The 15,805-nt window shown below is 53.1% G+C and overlaps 1 protein-coding gene across 7 annotated transcripts; it reads right to left on the bottom strand.

Moving 5' to 3' along the window:
* Window positions 1-5,217: 5,217 nt before the first annotated feature.
* Window positions 5,218-14,167, bottom strand: NAGA (alpha-N-acetylgalactosaminidase). Of its 7 annotated transcripts, none has more exons than XM_061124416.1 (10): window positions 14,065-14,167; window positions 13,520-13,634; window positions 12,606-12,741; window positions 11,940-12,111; window positions 11,281-11,458; window positions 10,878-10,972; window positions 9,995-10,156; window positions 8,286-8,483; window positions 6,287-6,430; window positions 5,218-5,867 (listed from the first exon to the last, which is right to left on the bottom strand). In XM_061124416.1, exons 2-10 carry the CDS (start codon window positions 13,533-13,535, stop codon window positions 5,733-5,735), a joined length of 1,236 nt encoding a protein of 411 aa, XP_060980399.1. In that variant the 5' UTR covers window positions 13,536-13,634; window positions 14,065-14,167; the 3' UTR covers window positions 5,218-5,732. The 7 variants fall into 7 exon arrangements, with proteins under 7 accessions (XP_060980399.1, XP_060980398.1, XP_060980401.1 ...); XM_061124415.1 differs by having other exon boundaries at window positions 14,069-14,161; XM_061124418.1 differs by having other exon boundaries at window positions 13,520-13,613; window positions 14,069-14,110.
* Window positions 14,168-15,805: the final 1,638 nt, after the last annotated feature.

Below are 15,805 nucleotides of genomic sequence, written 5' to 3'. Positions count from 1 at the left end.
GTTTTGGTATTCCTATCTCTTTAAGAATTTTTCACAGCTTGTTGTGATCTACACAGTCAAAGGCTTTAGCATAGTTAGCGAAGAAGAAGTAGATGTTCTTTTTTAATTTCCTTTTTCTATGATCCAATGGATATTGGCAATTTGATCTCTGGTCCCTCTGCCTTTTCTAAATCCAGTTTGTACATCTGGAAGTTCTCAGTTCATGTACTGTTGGAGCCTAGCTTGAAGGAGGTTTGTGCTACCTTGAACAAAGTCAGTTCCTAGAAGACTGTTGTGATCCTTTGGTTGTGTCATGTTTCCTTGGTTTTTCATGTTTCTTGAAGTCTCGAATGGTTGTCTTCACACTTGCGGTAGCAGTCACCCCTCCAGATTTTTTACCAGCTGACTTTGGGAGAGAAAGCCCTTCGGTCAGTGCTGCTAGAATCTGAGACTTTCCCGGACCTCTATGGATACACCGCCACCATACTTGTTGCTCCCCCTTGTGGCAGAATTCTTAAGCTTGTTTGCCTCCCCTTGATCCTGAGATACACCAGGCCAGGAGCTGACAGCCTCCACTTCGTTTGCCCAAGCTCTGAGTTAAAGCTCAAGTTTGTGGTCTCTCCCTGGCCTGCGGACTCAGGCTGGCTTTCTACATGCGCTCAAAAGCCATCTGCCAAAGGTCACACTCACCACCATCAGCAGTGTGCACAGAGAGATGGCCACAGGGTAGCAGTGTGAGTGGGTGAGGTGCATGGAGTTCGGGGCGTGAGGAGGGGTAGGGGGTGGGCAGCCTATGAGCCGGGTGGGGGGACCTGCAGGCAAGGAGTCCCCAGCAGCTCACGGCAGGCTCCATGGAGCCTGCAGCACAGGTAGTGGGATCTGCATCCTTTAATGCCCTCCACGGCCCCTCTCCCAGCCTCTTCCCACCCCCGCATCAGGCAGCCATGACCCTGGCCTCCGGGTGAAGTGAGTGAAGTGTACCTCCGTGACACAGCCAGGAAGTCAGGCGCATGCTCGCGTGCTTCCCCTGTGGGAGAAATCAAGGGCCAAGAGTGTCTCCCTGCGCAGAGCTGTGCTGCCTCGGGGGAGGGTGATGTGGTAAATCTTCCTCTTTTCCTCTCCAGTGTGTCCAGACCACTATTTCCTTTCTGCAGCAGTGCGCTGGAACGTCTCCACTGGAAACCTAGACTTCCACAAAGGCTCTCCCATCTGTGAGTGATTGTCTCAGACAGCCTTTGTTCTCCAGGGTCTCCCAGGCTGTGGCTGAGAGGGACTAGGGCCAGTTCAGAGGCCACTTTCTACAGTCAGGACTGGAGTCTGTGCCTATTACCTGATGCATGGGTGGGTAAGTCTTCTGGGTCCTTTGACATATGGTTTTACATTCCTACCAGCAGCACATGAGGGTTCCAATTTCTCCACATCCTTGCCAACACTTATTATTATCTGACTCTTTCTAGTCACCCTTTTGGGTGTGAAGTGGTATCTCACTGTTGTTTTTATTTACATTTAGTGAGTATTGGCCATTTGCATATCTTCCTTGGGAAAATGTCTATTCAGATCCTTTGCCAAGTTTGAAATTAGGTTGCCTTTTTATTGAGTTACAATTTCTTAATATATTTTAAATACAAGTCCCTTATCAGATACATGAATTGCAGGTATTTTCTCCCATTGTGTAGGTTGTTTTTTCACTGATTTTAACATGGGCAAATTATGGCTATTAATTTCCCTCTGGTTATTATTTTGACTCTATAAGCTTTAGTATGTTCTGTTTTAGTATTTTTGTTGTTTTGTATTCATTCTAATTCATCTCAAAGTATATTCCCTCATATGTGATGAGTCACTTCTGTCTGGCTTTCAAAATTTTCCCTTTATCTTCTGCTTAGGATATATGGTATGGTCTGTCACTCAGTCATGTCTGACTCTTTGTGACCCTTTGGACTGTAGCCCCCCAGGCTCCTTTGCCCATAGGATTTCCCAGGCAAGAATACTGGAGTGGGTTGCCATTCCCTCCTCCAAGGGATCTTCCCCACCCAGGGATTGAACCTGGGTCTCCTGCATTGCAGGCGAATTCTTTACTGCTGAGCTACCAGGGAAGACTTTGTCTTCTGAGAGTTTGATTATAATGTGTCTGACTTTATCCTACTGGTTGGTTGTTGAGCTCCTTGATGTGTAGATTAGTATTTGTGATCAAATATATAAAGTTTTCATCCACTGTTTATCCTTTCACCCTTTCTCTCCTCATGTCTGTGCTGTATGGTATCTCACAGGTCTCTGAGCTTATTAATTTTCCTTCATCTTCCTTTCTATTCCTTGGATAGGTTAGTTTCTATGGACCTATCTTCAAGTTTGTTGATTTTTTTCTGCGTGGTTATGTCTGCTGAGCCCCGCTAGTAAAATTTTTATCTCAGTTATTATACATTTCAACTCTAGAATTTCTATTTGGTTCCCTTCTGTAAGTTCTCTTTGCTGGTATTCTCTATTTGGTGAGACACTATTTTTATTCTTTCCTCTAGTTCTTTGGACATGGTTTCCTTTAGTTCCTTGAACATATTTTAAAAAGCTGACTTAAAATCTGGTGCTATTGTTGTTGTTCAGTCACTTGGTTGTGTCAGACTCTTTGCCACCCCATGGACTGCAGCATGTGAGTCTTCCCTGTCTGTCACTATATCCCGGAGTTTATCAAACTTATGTCCATTGAGTTGGTGATGCCATCCAACCATCTCATCCTCTGTCACCCCCTTTTCCTCCTGCCATCAATTTTTCCCAGCATCAGGGTCTTTTCTAATGAGTCGGTTCTTTGCATAAGGTAGCCAAAGTATTGGAACTTCAGCTTCAGCATTGATCCTTCCAATGAATATTCAGGGTTGATTTCCTTTCAGATTGACTGGTTTAATCTCCTTGCAGTCTTCTCTTGCACCATAGTTCGAAAGCATCATTTCTTCAGCCTGCTTTATGGTCCAACTCTCACATCCACCCACGACTACTGGAAAAACCATAGCTTTGACTATATGTACCTTTGTCAGCAAGTGATATCTCTGCTTTTTAATATGCTGTCTAGCCCCGAGACAATATCTGGTACTAGGGTAAATTAAAAATTCTACAAAGCTTACTGTTCTTACCAACACTCTACTATCTTTCTTGACTGAGCACTCTCTGGGTTACTGGAAGCCTTTGGTTAATTTCCAGAGTTTAAAGCTAATTCTGATTATATACGGCAGACTTTTCATTGCTTTTATAGAAAGAGAAACTTTCAGTGGTTCTTACTGGACCACTTTTTTGACCCTTTGCTTGGATTTTGATCCAAATAAACTATAGAAAAATATTTTAGAGACAACCAGTGGGAGTTCCCTGGGGGCCTAGTGGTTAGGATTCCGGGCTTTCACTGCCATAGCCTGGGTTCAGTCTCTGGTCAGAGAACTGTGATCCTTCGAGCTGCACCGTGTGGCCAAAAATAAAAAAGCAAAAAACCCCTAAAAAACCACATTTGGCAAAAACTGAACACAGACTGGTGATCAGACTAAACTTTTTATTAAGGGCACATCTTTTCAAGGCCCTATGATCAGTTAGAGCTACACAGTGGTGTTTAGAGTTTTCTTTGATTTGCTCTCAAATATTCCAGCTCACATGCAAAAAAGTATGTGTGGGATGAGAGATATGAAACAATGGCACAGGTTGATGGTTGTTGGATCCGGGTGATGGGTACATGAAGGTTTAATTACCAGTTTATTTTTATTTTAAAAAACTTCCATAATAAATTTTTTTTTAAAAAACAGAAGGGGTACCCTTGGGTTCAAACAAGGCTAAACTTGGGAAAAATAATTGAGTCCCAAACTGGCCTTTGGTGAAAGGCAGTAAAACAATGTCGTAGAAGACAGGCACACTGCGTGTTAAGAGAATAAAGGCTAAAGCTATAGTATCGATCAGGTACTTCAGGATAAACTTATACAGCAAGTAAAAACTATCTCTGGGTCTAGAAGGGCACAGTAATCAACTGGTCAAATCCAGGCTGATCCCTGGCCCCAAGTCCCAAGTCTGTTGTTCTCAACCACTATACACCACATCCCAGGGTGGTGGAAAAGATTTCTTTCCTGGGACTGGCAAAAGAAGTGTTCCTGCCCAGACCATTCCATTTGGCTCGAACAGCACTATGACCAAGAGCTGGAGCTGACAGCTCCAGACCTCAGAGGGCAGAGGCCTGGGCTAAGTAGGCGTCAGTCCTCCTGAGTGACCCACAGCCTCAAGACATCAACTGGGAAAAGAGAGCTTCCTCTGATGACCCTGGACTCCAGAGATCTTAAATTACACTGTAAAATGCACATTTGAGAGTTCTTTCCACCACACTCTAAACATAAGGACCTCAGACCCCTGAGGAAGGGAACATGGGAGAGCCCCCAGAAGAGTTCCTACAGGGAGGACCACGCAAAGCCTGGGGCCTGGGTGCTTCAAAGCCCAAGGAGAACCTACCTCGCCTGCTCTGCTGCCCCTTTCCAAAGGGGAACGAGAGCCACCATGGAAGACAGGCGCCCTGAGGCCTTAGCTAAAGAGAGGGCTTGGGAACGAGGAACCGAAGTCAAGAACCAGCTGTTCTGTGGATACCCCTTTCCCTAGGAGGAGGAGCAGGAAATAGACTTCATGTCACAAAGAGAGCCCCTGGACCTTTCTTTGGACACAGTTGAGGGATCTGAAAAGTCCTCTCAGCCAAGTTAGGAGAGAAGAAGCTAAGGGGGGCGTTGGGAGCACTGATGGGCAGAGGGCAGGCTGTGTGGGCCCTGTGGGGGAGAAGCAGAGCTCACTGCCCTTGGCTGCTCCCAGCCCGGGGCGCCACTGACTGAAGGCCTGTCGAAAGGGGGAGGGCACCTGAAAGACGCCCCGGGCAATAACGCAGCGTCCCTCAGCAGACCAGGGTCTTTCCATGTGCAGCCGAGGGGGCCGCTGAGTGTGGTCCCAGCAGGCAGACCCTGTAACATCTGGACGGGGTCGGGGAGAGGGCCCGGGACATCACTAGCTGGCCGCACTGTGTGGTCACCACCACGACGCTGGGGGGGGGCAGGGATGGCCTGGGGTGGGAGGCAAGCCTGGCATGGTTAGAAGCACAATCTGCCGGTTGCTGTGGAGGGAGGTGCCGGAAGATGTCACATGTCTTCCCTGTGAGCCAAAATCTGAAACCAGCCCTTGTGTCATGCTCCCCAGAGTCCCTACCTGAAGGTGCCCATGGCCCCAGGTCCATGTTGCAACTACTTGACAGAAGAACAGCTTTATTGGTGACCTGAAGGAGCCCAGGCCGTGTCAGCCTGCAAGGCCCTCTCCGGGCAGGAAAGTCAATCACATAATTCATGGGGGTTCCTGACTAGAGATCAGAGCTCCACTCCTAATTACAAGAAAAATTCCCAAAATTCCTGATTTCAGAGTCAACAAACAGAAGGTCCGAGGCTCGTGTCCTGACAGATCCTCGTGTCCCTGCCTGTCCCCACAGGGGAGGCTGACCGGGCTGGTCAGCGGTATCTGTAGGGCTGTGTAGACAACGTAGAGGCCCACAAAGCCACAGGAAGTCTCCCCGAGACAAGTTTCCTGGAGAGTTCATGCTCCGGCAGGGCGCGGGACCTGGCCCTCAGCTTGCACCCCGAGTCTGATGAGGTCGGGTCGCCGAGTGGGCCTGGGTAGCAGAGAACCCCACTGCACTGGCCCTCAGCACACAGACCCTCCGTGGTCCAGGCTCGGTGGTGCTGCCACAGCCTGTCACTGGCCCCAGCCCCTCACTGCTGGGGTATCCCCAGCTTCCTGATGGGGTACAGGTACCACATCACCACCCCAGAAGGGTTGATGATCACCGTGAAGTTGGTTTTATCCTGGAGGCCACTGATGATGTCACCCGTGTAGACGTCCTGGGCCTGCAGGGGAGGACAGCACCAATGCCACCCTAAGAATGGCTGCACGGACCCCACCCCACCCCGCAGAGGATGTAAACGCCTGGACTTTGGCCTGTCTGTGTGGAGCCTCCAGTTTGCCCTACAGGAAGTGGGAGCATGAACCCCCAATCACGTCCCGTCTGGCAAAGCCAAGCGGTGCCCAAGCACAGGTGGGGGTCAGAACCCGAGAAGCGTGCCAGCAAGACCGAAGAGGGGAGCCCACGGCCTCGGGGGCTGGCAGGACTCGATTACACACAGCAGTTCATCTGTGTAGCTTGAAAACACCGGAGCAGAGAGCCGCGCCAGCCGGAGGACCCACGGCTCAGCGGGGCGGGTGTGTGAGTGAGGACCCAGCAGCGCCCCCAGGGAAGCCCGAAGTCCTGAGACGGCAGAGCACTCACCTCATACACCATGGAGCTGCTGAAGTTCAGGCGGGCAAGGGAGGAATGGTAGTGGTAAGGCATGTCCGTCCTGCGGCTGAAGAAGACGATGGCGCTGGCCTCATTGGCCAGGGGCCGCAAGTACACTTCAACGTGGGATTTCTCCTGGGCACGGAAGATGGCTCATTGGCTGGGGGCCCTGCTCAGCAGGCCCCGAAGCCCCCTTCCCAACCCTCCCTGGAGCTCTGGGTCCCACCAGCCCACAGGAGATTAGAGGGGAAAACAGCCCTCCAGCACCAACTCCTCTAACTCCACCTTCCTTCCTCCTTTCTTTCTCTTTCTTCCCTTCTTCCTTCCTTCTCTCCTTTCCTTCCCTGACTCAACAGATGCTCCTGGACACTTCCTCTGTGCCAGGCCCCCTGTTTGGACGCGACAAGTGCTGCCTGAGGTCCTAACGTCAGCGAGCTCACAGGGTAACAGGAGCAACCCCCATGGACAGCCCCTGGCACTAGAGCGGGGGGCACTGTCCAGTGGGAATGACGAGCTCTGCCCCAAGGAGCCAGGAGGGGGAGGCCCCATCCTCCAGAAGGTCTCCGGGCCTGGCCCCACCGTCGGCCCCTCTGCAGGATCAGACGCCTCCTCTGGGCATCACCGGCTCAACGGGTGCCTTCTAGAGTGCTGGAGACTCCTTTTCACTAGAGGGGCAAGAGTTCTGCACAGAGAGCACAAGCTTTGAGGCAACGCTGCCGGCCTCTAGTCCTGCTGTGCCACTTACCAACTGTGTGGCTGTCAGGAAGCATTTAACAAGAGGCTTCCTGTGTGCTGTTTTGGATCTGTCAGGAACCCCCTGGCCCTTATTGATTCCTGAATATTCAGGAATTAAGAGGAGAGGCACGCCTTTCCCGGGGCTGAGGAATCCAGGCATTTCTCATTACAGTGATAAGTACCCTCTTCCTTTTTATGAGCCATACAGTAAAAGGTGATTGTTTGCAACTCTCTCTTTGATAGAGATCATCTTATGTTTTGTAAGTCTGGAATTTTAATCTTTGTCTTTGCTGAGAATAACCACCTGGTAAGACAGTATATATGCCCATGCCATGTTGATTAAAACACCTTTGCTCCATCAGAGCTTTGGTCCCCGTGTCTTTCTTTCTTTCTTTCTATTCCTTCTCTCTCTCTATTTCTGGCTAATTCCTTGGAGCGCGGAGGCCCGCTGAGCTCACTTTCTTGCCCGGGCTTCTAAGATCCTCTCGAGAAGGCGCACTGTGCCTTCACCCACTCGAGAGGGCGTCTGGTGCCTAGTGCAGCAGCGTGAGCCCTAAGAACCGGGCTCTATTGGCTTTCCGCGTAAACCAGGGGATATCAGCTTCTTTCTCTCTCTTACTCTCGGAACCACCAGGTTCCAGTCCATTAAAGGACCAACAAGCGCTCTCTCTTACTTTCTTATCGTCGACTCCAGACCACCAGGTTCCGGTCCATTAAAGAACCAACATGTGGCCTTGGGACCAAGTCATCGAGACTGTTCGAGTTTAAGTTTCCTTATTTGTGAAACCAGGAAGGAGCATCTACCTTCTGAGAAAATGTGTCTAGAATGCCTAGCACACAGCAGGTGCTCAAAAACTAGTAAATGCTGCTACTAGGACTTAGTTATACTCCTTGGTTCCAGCAACTCCTAAACTCTAAGGTAAACCCCAGTTCTCTGCCAGACATCAGACTTGTGCGGACGTCTTGTATTAATACTTCCAAGCCAGGGGGCCACGCTGTTCCCACATGCACTTGTGGTGATGTCTCCCTTCCCCGAGTCCCATGAGCTGTCCTGCTCTGGCCCTGCTATTATCCGGCTAAGTAGGGGACAGTCAGAGCAGCTGCCAGTAGAGCCTCCGACTGAATGCAACCAGGAGGGACTGAGTGGATTTCAGAGACCCCGGTCCCGACCCCTTAACCTCCAGCTTGCAGCCTTGTTTTCAGGGAAGCCCAGTCTCTCAGCCTCACCCCCTTCCCTGCTCCCATACCCCAGTACCCTGAGAATCCTGCGTCCCTGGATGCCTAAGGGATCCTGGTTGATTTTGATCATGAGTGGATTCTGCAGGATGTCTATGTCCTGGGCAGAGATGGTGCGCAGGTCCGTGGACATGAACAGGGGGGCCGCCAGCACCGTCCACAGGGCCATCTGGGCTCGGGCTTGCTCGAAGCTGAGGCCAAAGTTCCCGATGAGCAACTGGGGGTAGGAGAGAGGAGTGCTCAGCTCTGCCCTCCACAGAGCGGTGGGCATGGGGACCAACCCTAAATTTTTGTAGCTAGACAAGATAGAGATGGGGAAGACGGCCAGGTATGGGCCCTAGTTCTGCCAACACCGTTCCCTGGCACTGTGGCTTTGGGGTGGGTCAAACCACTTTTCAGAGCCTCAGTGTTTTTTTTTCCTACCAAGAGTGTAGGGGTGATAATATGCTCTGACCATGTCACAGGTTGTTGAAAGGATCCAATAAATCCTACTGCCAAAGGCATTTATAAACTGGAACATGGAAGAAATACAGCCAGGGTGGTAGGAAGTCAGACCTGAACAGTGTCTGCTCCTGCCATGAGCTACCCACCTGCCCTAAAGGTAGTTGCACCAATGGGCACTCCTGCCCCCAGGGCAACCAGTATACCAATAGGACACAAACGATTATTGCTAACTCAACACTGTTGTGTACTTAACGAGACCAATTTAGTTACACACTGCATATGTGCCAAATGGAGCCAAGCATTTAAAGGATCATCCTTTTGGGGACTTCCCTGGTGGTCAGTGGTTAAGACTCCACGCTTCCACTGCAGGGAAAACGGGTTCGATCCCTGGGCAGAGAACTAAGATTCTGCATGCCATGTGGCATGACCAAAAAATAAAAGTACCTGGCCTTGGGCCTAGTGCTTAGTGGGTCAGTGAAGGTCAGCTCCTCCCTAACCCCTGGGGAACTGAGTCCTGTTTACAATAACAGACATGCACTGGCCTAGAAAAATTAAAGGATCATCCTTTTAACCCTCAAAACAACCTTATTAGAGGAGCTACTATTATTATTTCAATTTTCCAAATGACAAAGCTGAGGCATAGAAAAGATGAAGTCAAGTGCCCAAGGTAAGTGGCAGAGCTGGAGCTCGAACTGTATAAAGTAGGTCCATTTCTCACCCTCTCCACCTGGCTTAGTATTTGTAATTATCATAACCATCACTGGGGGTAAATACTCGGTGACTAAGTGAAGAGACAGCTATAAAACTGTAGGAAAAATTGCAAGGGAGTTTAGGTGGTCAGGGCTATGAGTGAGGTAGGTATGAGGGGGCCGGTTCTGCCTGTGGAGGGAAGAGCACAGAGCGTGGAGGAGGGGCTCAGAGGCAGAACTGGTGAAGACAGTCTAGGGAGGGAATGACAGGAGAGTAGGGGCTCATGGTGCTCTCCACCTTATGGAGGGATGATGCACCAGAGTCCCTCCAGACCAAGTTCTCAAGTTTCAGGAAACATCAGAACCGTCTAGGAAGACTGTTAACAATGGGCATTCCCAGGCCCTCCCTGAACATTCTGATCCAAGAGGTGGGGGTGGGGCCCCGGGAAAAGAACGGTAAGCAAGCGCCCACGGCATGTCCCACATGGTGGTTCAAGGACACGCTTCAGAGGTGCCAAGCTACAGCCTGGCAAAGAGCATCCAGGAAGACAGCACGGGGCCGTGGGCCTCGGGCCAGTTCCCTCCATGTTGGTACCATGTCTGGGTCGTTCCAGTGTCCTGGGCCGGCCACCGGCTGCAGCACATCCTGGTGGATCACAAACCAGTCCAGGATGGACAGCACGCTCCTCCATGAGTCCTGGATGTCATCAAAGTTGCGCCAGAGGTTGCAGATGTCTGCCAGCAGGGTGTAGTTCACCTGGATTTGGGGGCAGGCAGAGAGTCCCGGGCCAGCGTCACGCTCTGTGGCCCAGAGAAGGTCCAGGGGCTGGGGAGACTCAGCAGGGGACACAGAGGGTGGGAAGGGGGAAGAGATCAGGCTTTGAGCATGCTCAGGATGAGGAAGGGCCTCGGAGGGAGCATGCATCCTCTGGGGCTGCCCAGGCCTCCCCTCCAGGCGTGCTGCTTGCTGGAAACTGACCCTTCCCTCTCATGCCAGCGGGGACCAAGCCCAGGGTGTAGAAACCCGGGCTGGGGTCCCCAGAGCCGTCCTCCCACATGCCCATCCCTCTCTTAGGGAGAGTCCCACCCTCCATCAGGGTTCTCCCTCCAGTCTGCACGTCTGATTCCACCCTTTCCAGCGGGCCCCTGGCGAGGTGCCCACGAGGCCTCTCGGAGGCTAGGCCCCACCTGCCTGGCTTCACCAGTCTTCTGGCCCTCCAAGCCCACTCGGTACCACCCAGGATTCTGCCTGCTTGCAGTGGTGCCATGTCAGCACCTGACACATGGCTCCCACGCCCTTCAACCCACCTGACAACTGTCTCCTCTAAGACCCTGGGCTGGCTCAGGCCCCTCAGGTACTCACGACCCTCCTCCGAATCAGCACGTGAGTGACTAGAACAACAGCAGCTCTGGCTGCACAGAAGGCAAGAAGGCCTGGGTACAGGGAGCACTGCCAGGGGGTGCGGAGAATGGCTCACCTTTGGGGGGAGGCCCCCTTCGTAGGCTGGCCAACTGCAGGAGAAGGCGATGGGGCGGCCTGTGGCATTCAGGGCGGCGGCCATCTTGGGGTACCCTAGAGAAGGCCAACCGCCACGTTTTAGGATGAAGAGACCCAAGGTGATCTCGGGCCTCAGCTCAAACCTCCCCCCACACGTGAGGAGACTAATGCTCAAAAGAGGAGGCACCTCCCCTGCACCCAGAGCTGCACACACACCCTGGGTGGAGCAAGGCACCAGCCCTCTGGGAGCCAAGATACCCCTAGGCCCTGGGGGAGAGGAAATGGGAAACACTACCCACTAGGGGCCATACAGACGGGCACTGGGGGGCCTTCCACGGCCACCCCTCCCTAACTAATGGCTCCCAGCCAGCTGCGGGACCCACCCTCGGCCCGCTCGTTGGGGCTTGAGTAGCAGCCATCCAGCTTCAGCATGTCCACTTTCCACTCAGCGAAGGTCTGCGCGTCCTGCACCACCTTATCTAGCGTCGTGCCCGGGTAACCCATGCAGGTGAAGTTGCCCAAGTCCTCATAGATGCCCAGCTTCAGTCCCAGGGAGTGAGCCTGGGGCGGGGAGGGGTTGAGAACACAGTGGATACCTCAGGGAACCACTCACAGACACAGCTGACCAGGCCCCATTACAACCTTCAAACTCCCAAGAGCCCGGAGAGAAGGGTCCCAGCTTTCTGGCCTGGCCTCGCCTCTGCCACCACGACCCTTCCCCTCCCTCCTACACACACACCTTGCGTGGGCTATCTCTGGTCTCTAGGCATTTCCTCCTGCCATCCCCTCTGCCTTGAATGCCCTCCCTGGGGTCAGCCTCCTCCAGAGAACCTTCCTGAAATCCCAGGCTGAATGAGAGGTCCTTCCTTGCTCTTGCTCACAACCATGGCTCATAACTACCTGTTCACATATCTATTTCCTCCACCAGACTGTTTGTTCTCAGGCAGGGATTATAGAAATGAGCCCTAAGTAGGAGGGGGTGGAAAGAATGGTCTGGCCCACAGGCCAACGGGCAGGACAGGGCTGCGGTGGGGGGGCTCACATAGTCAGCCAGGAAGGCAATGCCATGGGGGAAGCGCTTGCGATCTGGCACCAGACTGCCCTTGGCATCACGTCCACCAATCCAGCAGTCATCGATGTTAAGGTATACGTAGCCCAGGTCCCGCCATCCATCCTGTGCCAGCCGGTCAGCCATCTCCATGAAGAGCCGCTCACTGGCAAGGGGCAGGGAAGAGGGCTGCTCAGTGGCCCAGCATGGGCCTCGCCCTAACCCCACCCGCCTTCCTCAGAAGCGTTTCAAACTTCTCAGATACTCTGAGTGTAGATCCAGCCTGTAAGTACCATGGTCTTTGCGGTCAAGCTGGAGACTAAGCCGGGCAACCAAGGGTTACGTCCCGAGCCATAAGCAGGGTGGAGCGAAAGGGGTGATTTGGCTTCCAGGCCAAGAAGCAGGACTGGGCCAGTGGGAAGCACGTGGGGTCAGACCTGACCCTTAACTGTGATCTCCTTTTCCTTATCTCAGGGGCTGGGTCCCCTACAGGCCTGAGGTCACCACAGATGTCCCCACGCTGGTCATGAGGCTGAGTGTCAGATGTCTCCAAAGTTACCTTTGGTTGCTTCCTCTCGGATGGGGCGGGGGCCCTAACCCTGCCCTCTTTCTGAGGTGAGCCCCCTTCCCTGCCCCCACTCTTGTCAGGTGGTGACTCACCTGATGCAGTTCTTCGGGTCCTCATTGCAGTCGATGTTGCAGCGGAAGCGTTCCCAAGCCAGCCAGCCCATGGGAGGCTTCCGCAGGAGCCCATTCTCCAGGACCAGCACCTGGGCCACCAAGGCCAGCATGAGTACTGCAGGGGGGTGGATTGTGAGTGGCTCCCACAGCCCCAGCCCTCTCCCCACCCCATCCGCATGCCGCCCAGCCCCGCATGTTAGGGGAACTAGACTCTCCAGCTTAAGGTGGAATGGGCTCTTCCTGCAACTGCTGGCTCCCACCAGGCTGTGAGTGGGTGGACAGTCCCAGGCGTAGGGCAGTGTCTAAGGCCTGGATTCCCCCCTGCTGCCACCACAGCAGTGCTGGGATCACCAAAATCTAACACCTGGGGTCACAGCCTTTCTACACCCTGACCAGCTCTCCCCACTCCATTCACACAGAACTTGGCAGGACACTGTAGCCAGGCTTCAGGTCTCCTGAGCCCCATCCGGGGCTCAATGTTCTCTGTAGGCACCCAAGAGGCTTCGGAAGGGCTTAAGAGGTCAGCTGGTGGGAACAGCACTGTAGGGCCTTAATTTGCTTATCTGTAAAATGGAATTTCCATACTGACTTTATAGGGCTGGTCTCAGCACACCTTGATGTTACAGAAGATAGGGTCTCTGGCTGTGAGGTAGAGGGGGTGAGCAAAGAGGAGGTCTCTTTGGAGGGGAACTGATTCTTGCGTGGGAAGGATTTCCTCTTTTCTTGGCCCACCTCCGAGAATAAGAGAGGTACATGTCTCCCCATATGCCCACATCAGGGAAGGAGGCCCAGAAACCACAGGACTGGAACTTCCTCCAGGCACCCCCACCCCCCAAGTGGTCACTTACCCTCCCAAAGCCACCCACCCCCCCCACCTCCGTCCGTGTAGGTACCTGTCTTCAGCAACATTGCTCTGGACTGAGCGGTCTCAGGACCTGACCAGATCTGCTCTGCTTTTACCAGCTTCCGTATGTCGGGATTTGGAAGCTAAGAAACGTTAGAAAAGCACTGAAAAAAAGAAAGAAAAGCACTGGGGTCCCTCCTGCTTGGCTAGCCCTGCCGCCCTTAACCTTGGGTGTGGATCCCACGCTGGGTGCCCAAGGCGCCCTCACAGCCCCCAATCTCTTCCCCCAGCCATCACTTCCCCAAGCCTGGGTTCTTCCGTCGGAAATACTCAACAAGGTATCGTGGACGTTAGACCTCACTCCTCTGCCGTGCTGGGAACCCCGAGTGCCCAAGGGCGACCCTCTGCCAGGCTAGGGTCACAGAGAGGCAGCGACAGACTCGAGGACGCCCAGGAAGAATGGAGGTGGCGAGCCGGGGGCCAGGCCTCCGGACTCCCACCAGGGCTGAGTTGCCGCCCCCGCCCTCAAAGACCGCAGGCCCAGCGCCCCAGCCCAGGGATCCCACCCAGAGTCGCCCACCCTCCACAGCTTACTGACTCTTCCGCTGCGATCAGAGCCGCCGCCTGGTTCTGCCTCCCGAGTAGACTACAGCCGCAGTCACCTGATTCGTCTACCGCGTTCTAGCGGGGCGGGGCCTGACGGAAGCAAACCTTCCGGCGGAACCTATCAGAATCCCCCTAGCAACGTCCTGCCCCGCCCTACACGGGTCCAGAAAGCCCTCGGAACCTCCCAAAGCCCCTCCTCCTTCGAGCTCCGGCTCTGCGCGTTCCCGAGGCAGGCACGCGCCCACCGCACAGGGTCCACATCTCCGCCGAGCTAGTCCTTTCACTTCTGCCGGGTCCCTTAAGGCGAGGATTCAGTTCAGTTCAGTTCAGTCGCTCAGTCATGTCCCTGCAACCCCATGGACTGCAGCACGCCAGGCCTCTCTGTCCATCACCAACCTCCCGGAGTCTACTCAAATTCATGTCCATGGAGTCGGTGATGCCATCCAACTATCTCATGCTCTGTCGTCCCCTTCTCCTCCCGCCTTCAATCTTTCCCAGCATCAGGATCTTTTCCAAGGAGTCAGTTCTTCGCATCAGGTGGTCAAAGTTTTGGAGTTTCAGCTTCAGCATCAGTCCTTCCAATGAATATTCAGGACTGATTTCCTTTAGGAAGGACTGGTTGGATCTCCCTGCCTCTCAAGAGTCTTCTGGATAGGGCACTGTAGATGCTTATTTAATAGCTGTGGCGTGGACACTTGCTGAGGGCTTTTTTTAAAGAAAAATGAGAGCATGTCCTGGAGTATAGCCCTTAGTAAACCGCTCAGAAACTGTAGTGGAAGATGAATAGGTGCTACGAACCGCTTTTTAAAGCCAGGAGACTCTCCTACCTTGCCTGACACTTGGGCCACCTGTTACGCTCATCCGGACACTCTACATTCTTTCCTCTTTCATTCATCACATACCTATTGAGCAACGACTAGATACCAAACACTATTCTTGGCACCTTCACTTGGATGGTCAAAGGCGTCTCAAACAGCACTGGCTCCAAACACCTGCCAATTTCATATCTCAGGTAATGGCAACTTTCCTTCCAGATGCTCAGGCCAAATCGTTAGAGTTCTCCTTGGCTCCTTTTCCCCTCACTCCCTACGTCCAGTCTCTCTGCAGACCTAGTACTCTCCACCTTCAAACCCCATGCTGAGCACTCACCCCACCCCCACCCCCACCCCCACCCCCCCCCATGCTGAGGAATTTCCCTGCGGTCCAGTGGTTAAGACTCTGTACTTCCACCGCAGGGGGCGCTAGTTCCATACTTGGCTGAGGAAGGAAGACCCTGCATGCCCATGCAGTGCATCCAAAAAAATAATCTGGCCATCTCTACTCTCCCAACCCCCATCACATCTTCCCCGGATTACTCCAGCATCCTCCTCACTGGTCTGCTTCCACTCATATTTTTTTTCTTCTTAGCAGCCAGAGAAATCCTTAAAAACATAGCTCAAGACCTCACTCGAAGGCTTCCCTGGTGACTCAGTGATAAAGAATCTCCCTGCCAATGCAGGAGACACGGGTTTGATCCGTGGTCCAGGAAGACTGGATATGCCGCACAGCAACTAAGCCCAGGAGCCACAACTATTGAGCCTGTGCTCTGGAGCCTGGGAACTGAACTACTGAGCCCACGGACTGCAACTGCTGAAGCCTTCTCACCCTAGAGCCAGTGCTCATCAATGAGAAGACACAGCGATGAGAAGCCTGCACACTCCAACTAGAGAAAAGCCCCAGCAGCAATGAA

The sequence above is a fragment of the Dama dama genome, chromosome 22 (genome assembly GCF_033118175.1).
Source record: "Dama dama isolate Ldn47 chromosome 22, ASM3311817v1, whole genome shotgun sequence".
In the NCBI taxonomy this organism is placed as follows: Eukaryota; Metazoa; Chordata; class Mammalia; order Artiodactyla; family Cervidae; genus Dama; species Dama dama.
The sequence above is the reverse complement of the archived record's forward strand: the minus strand, read 5'-3'. Positions and strand labels throughout refer to the sequence as shown.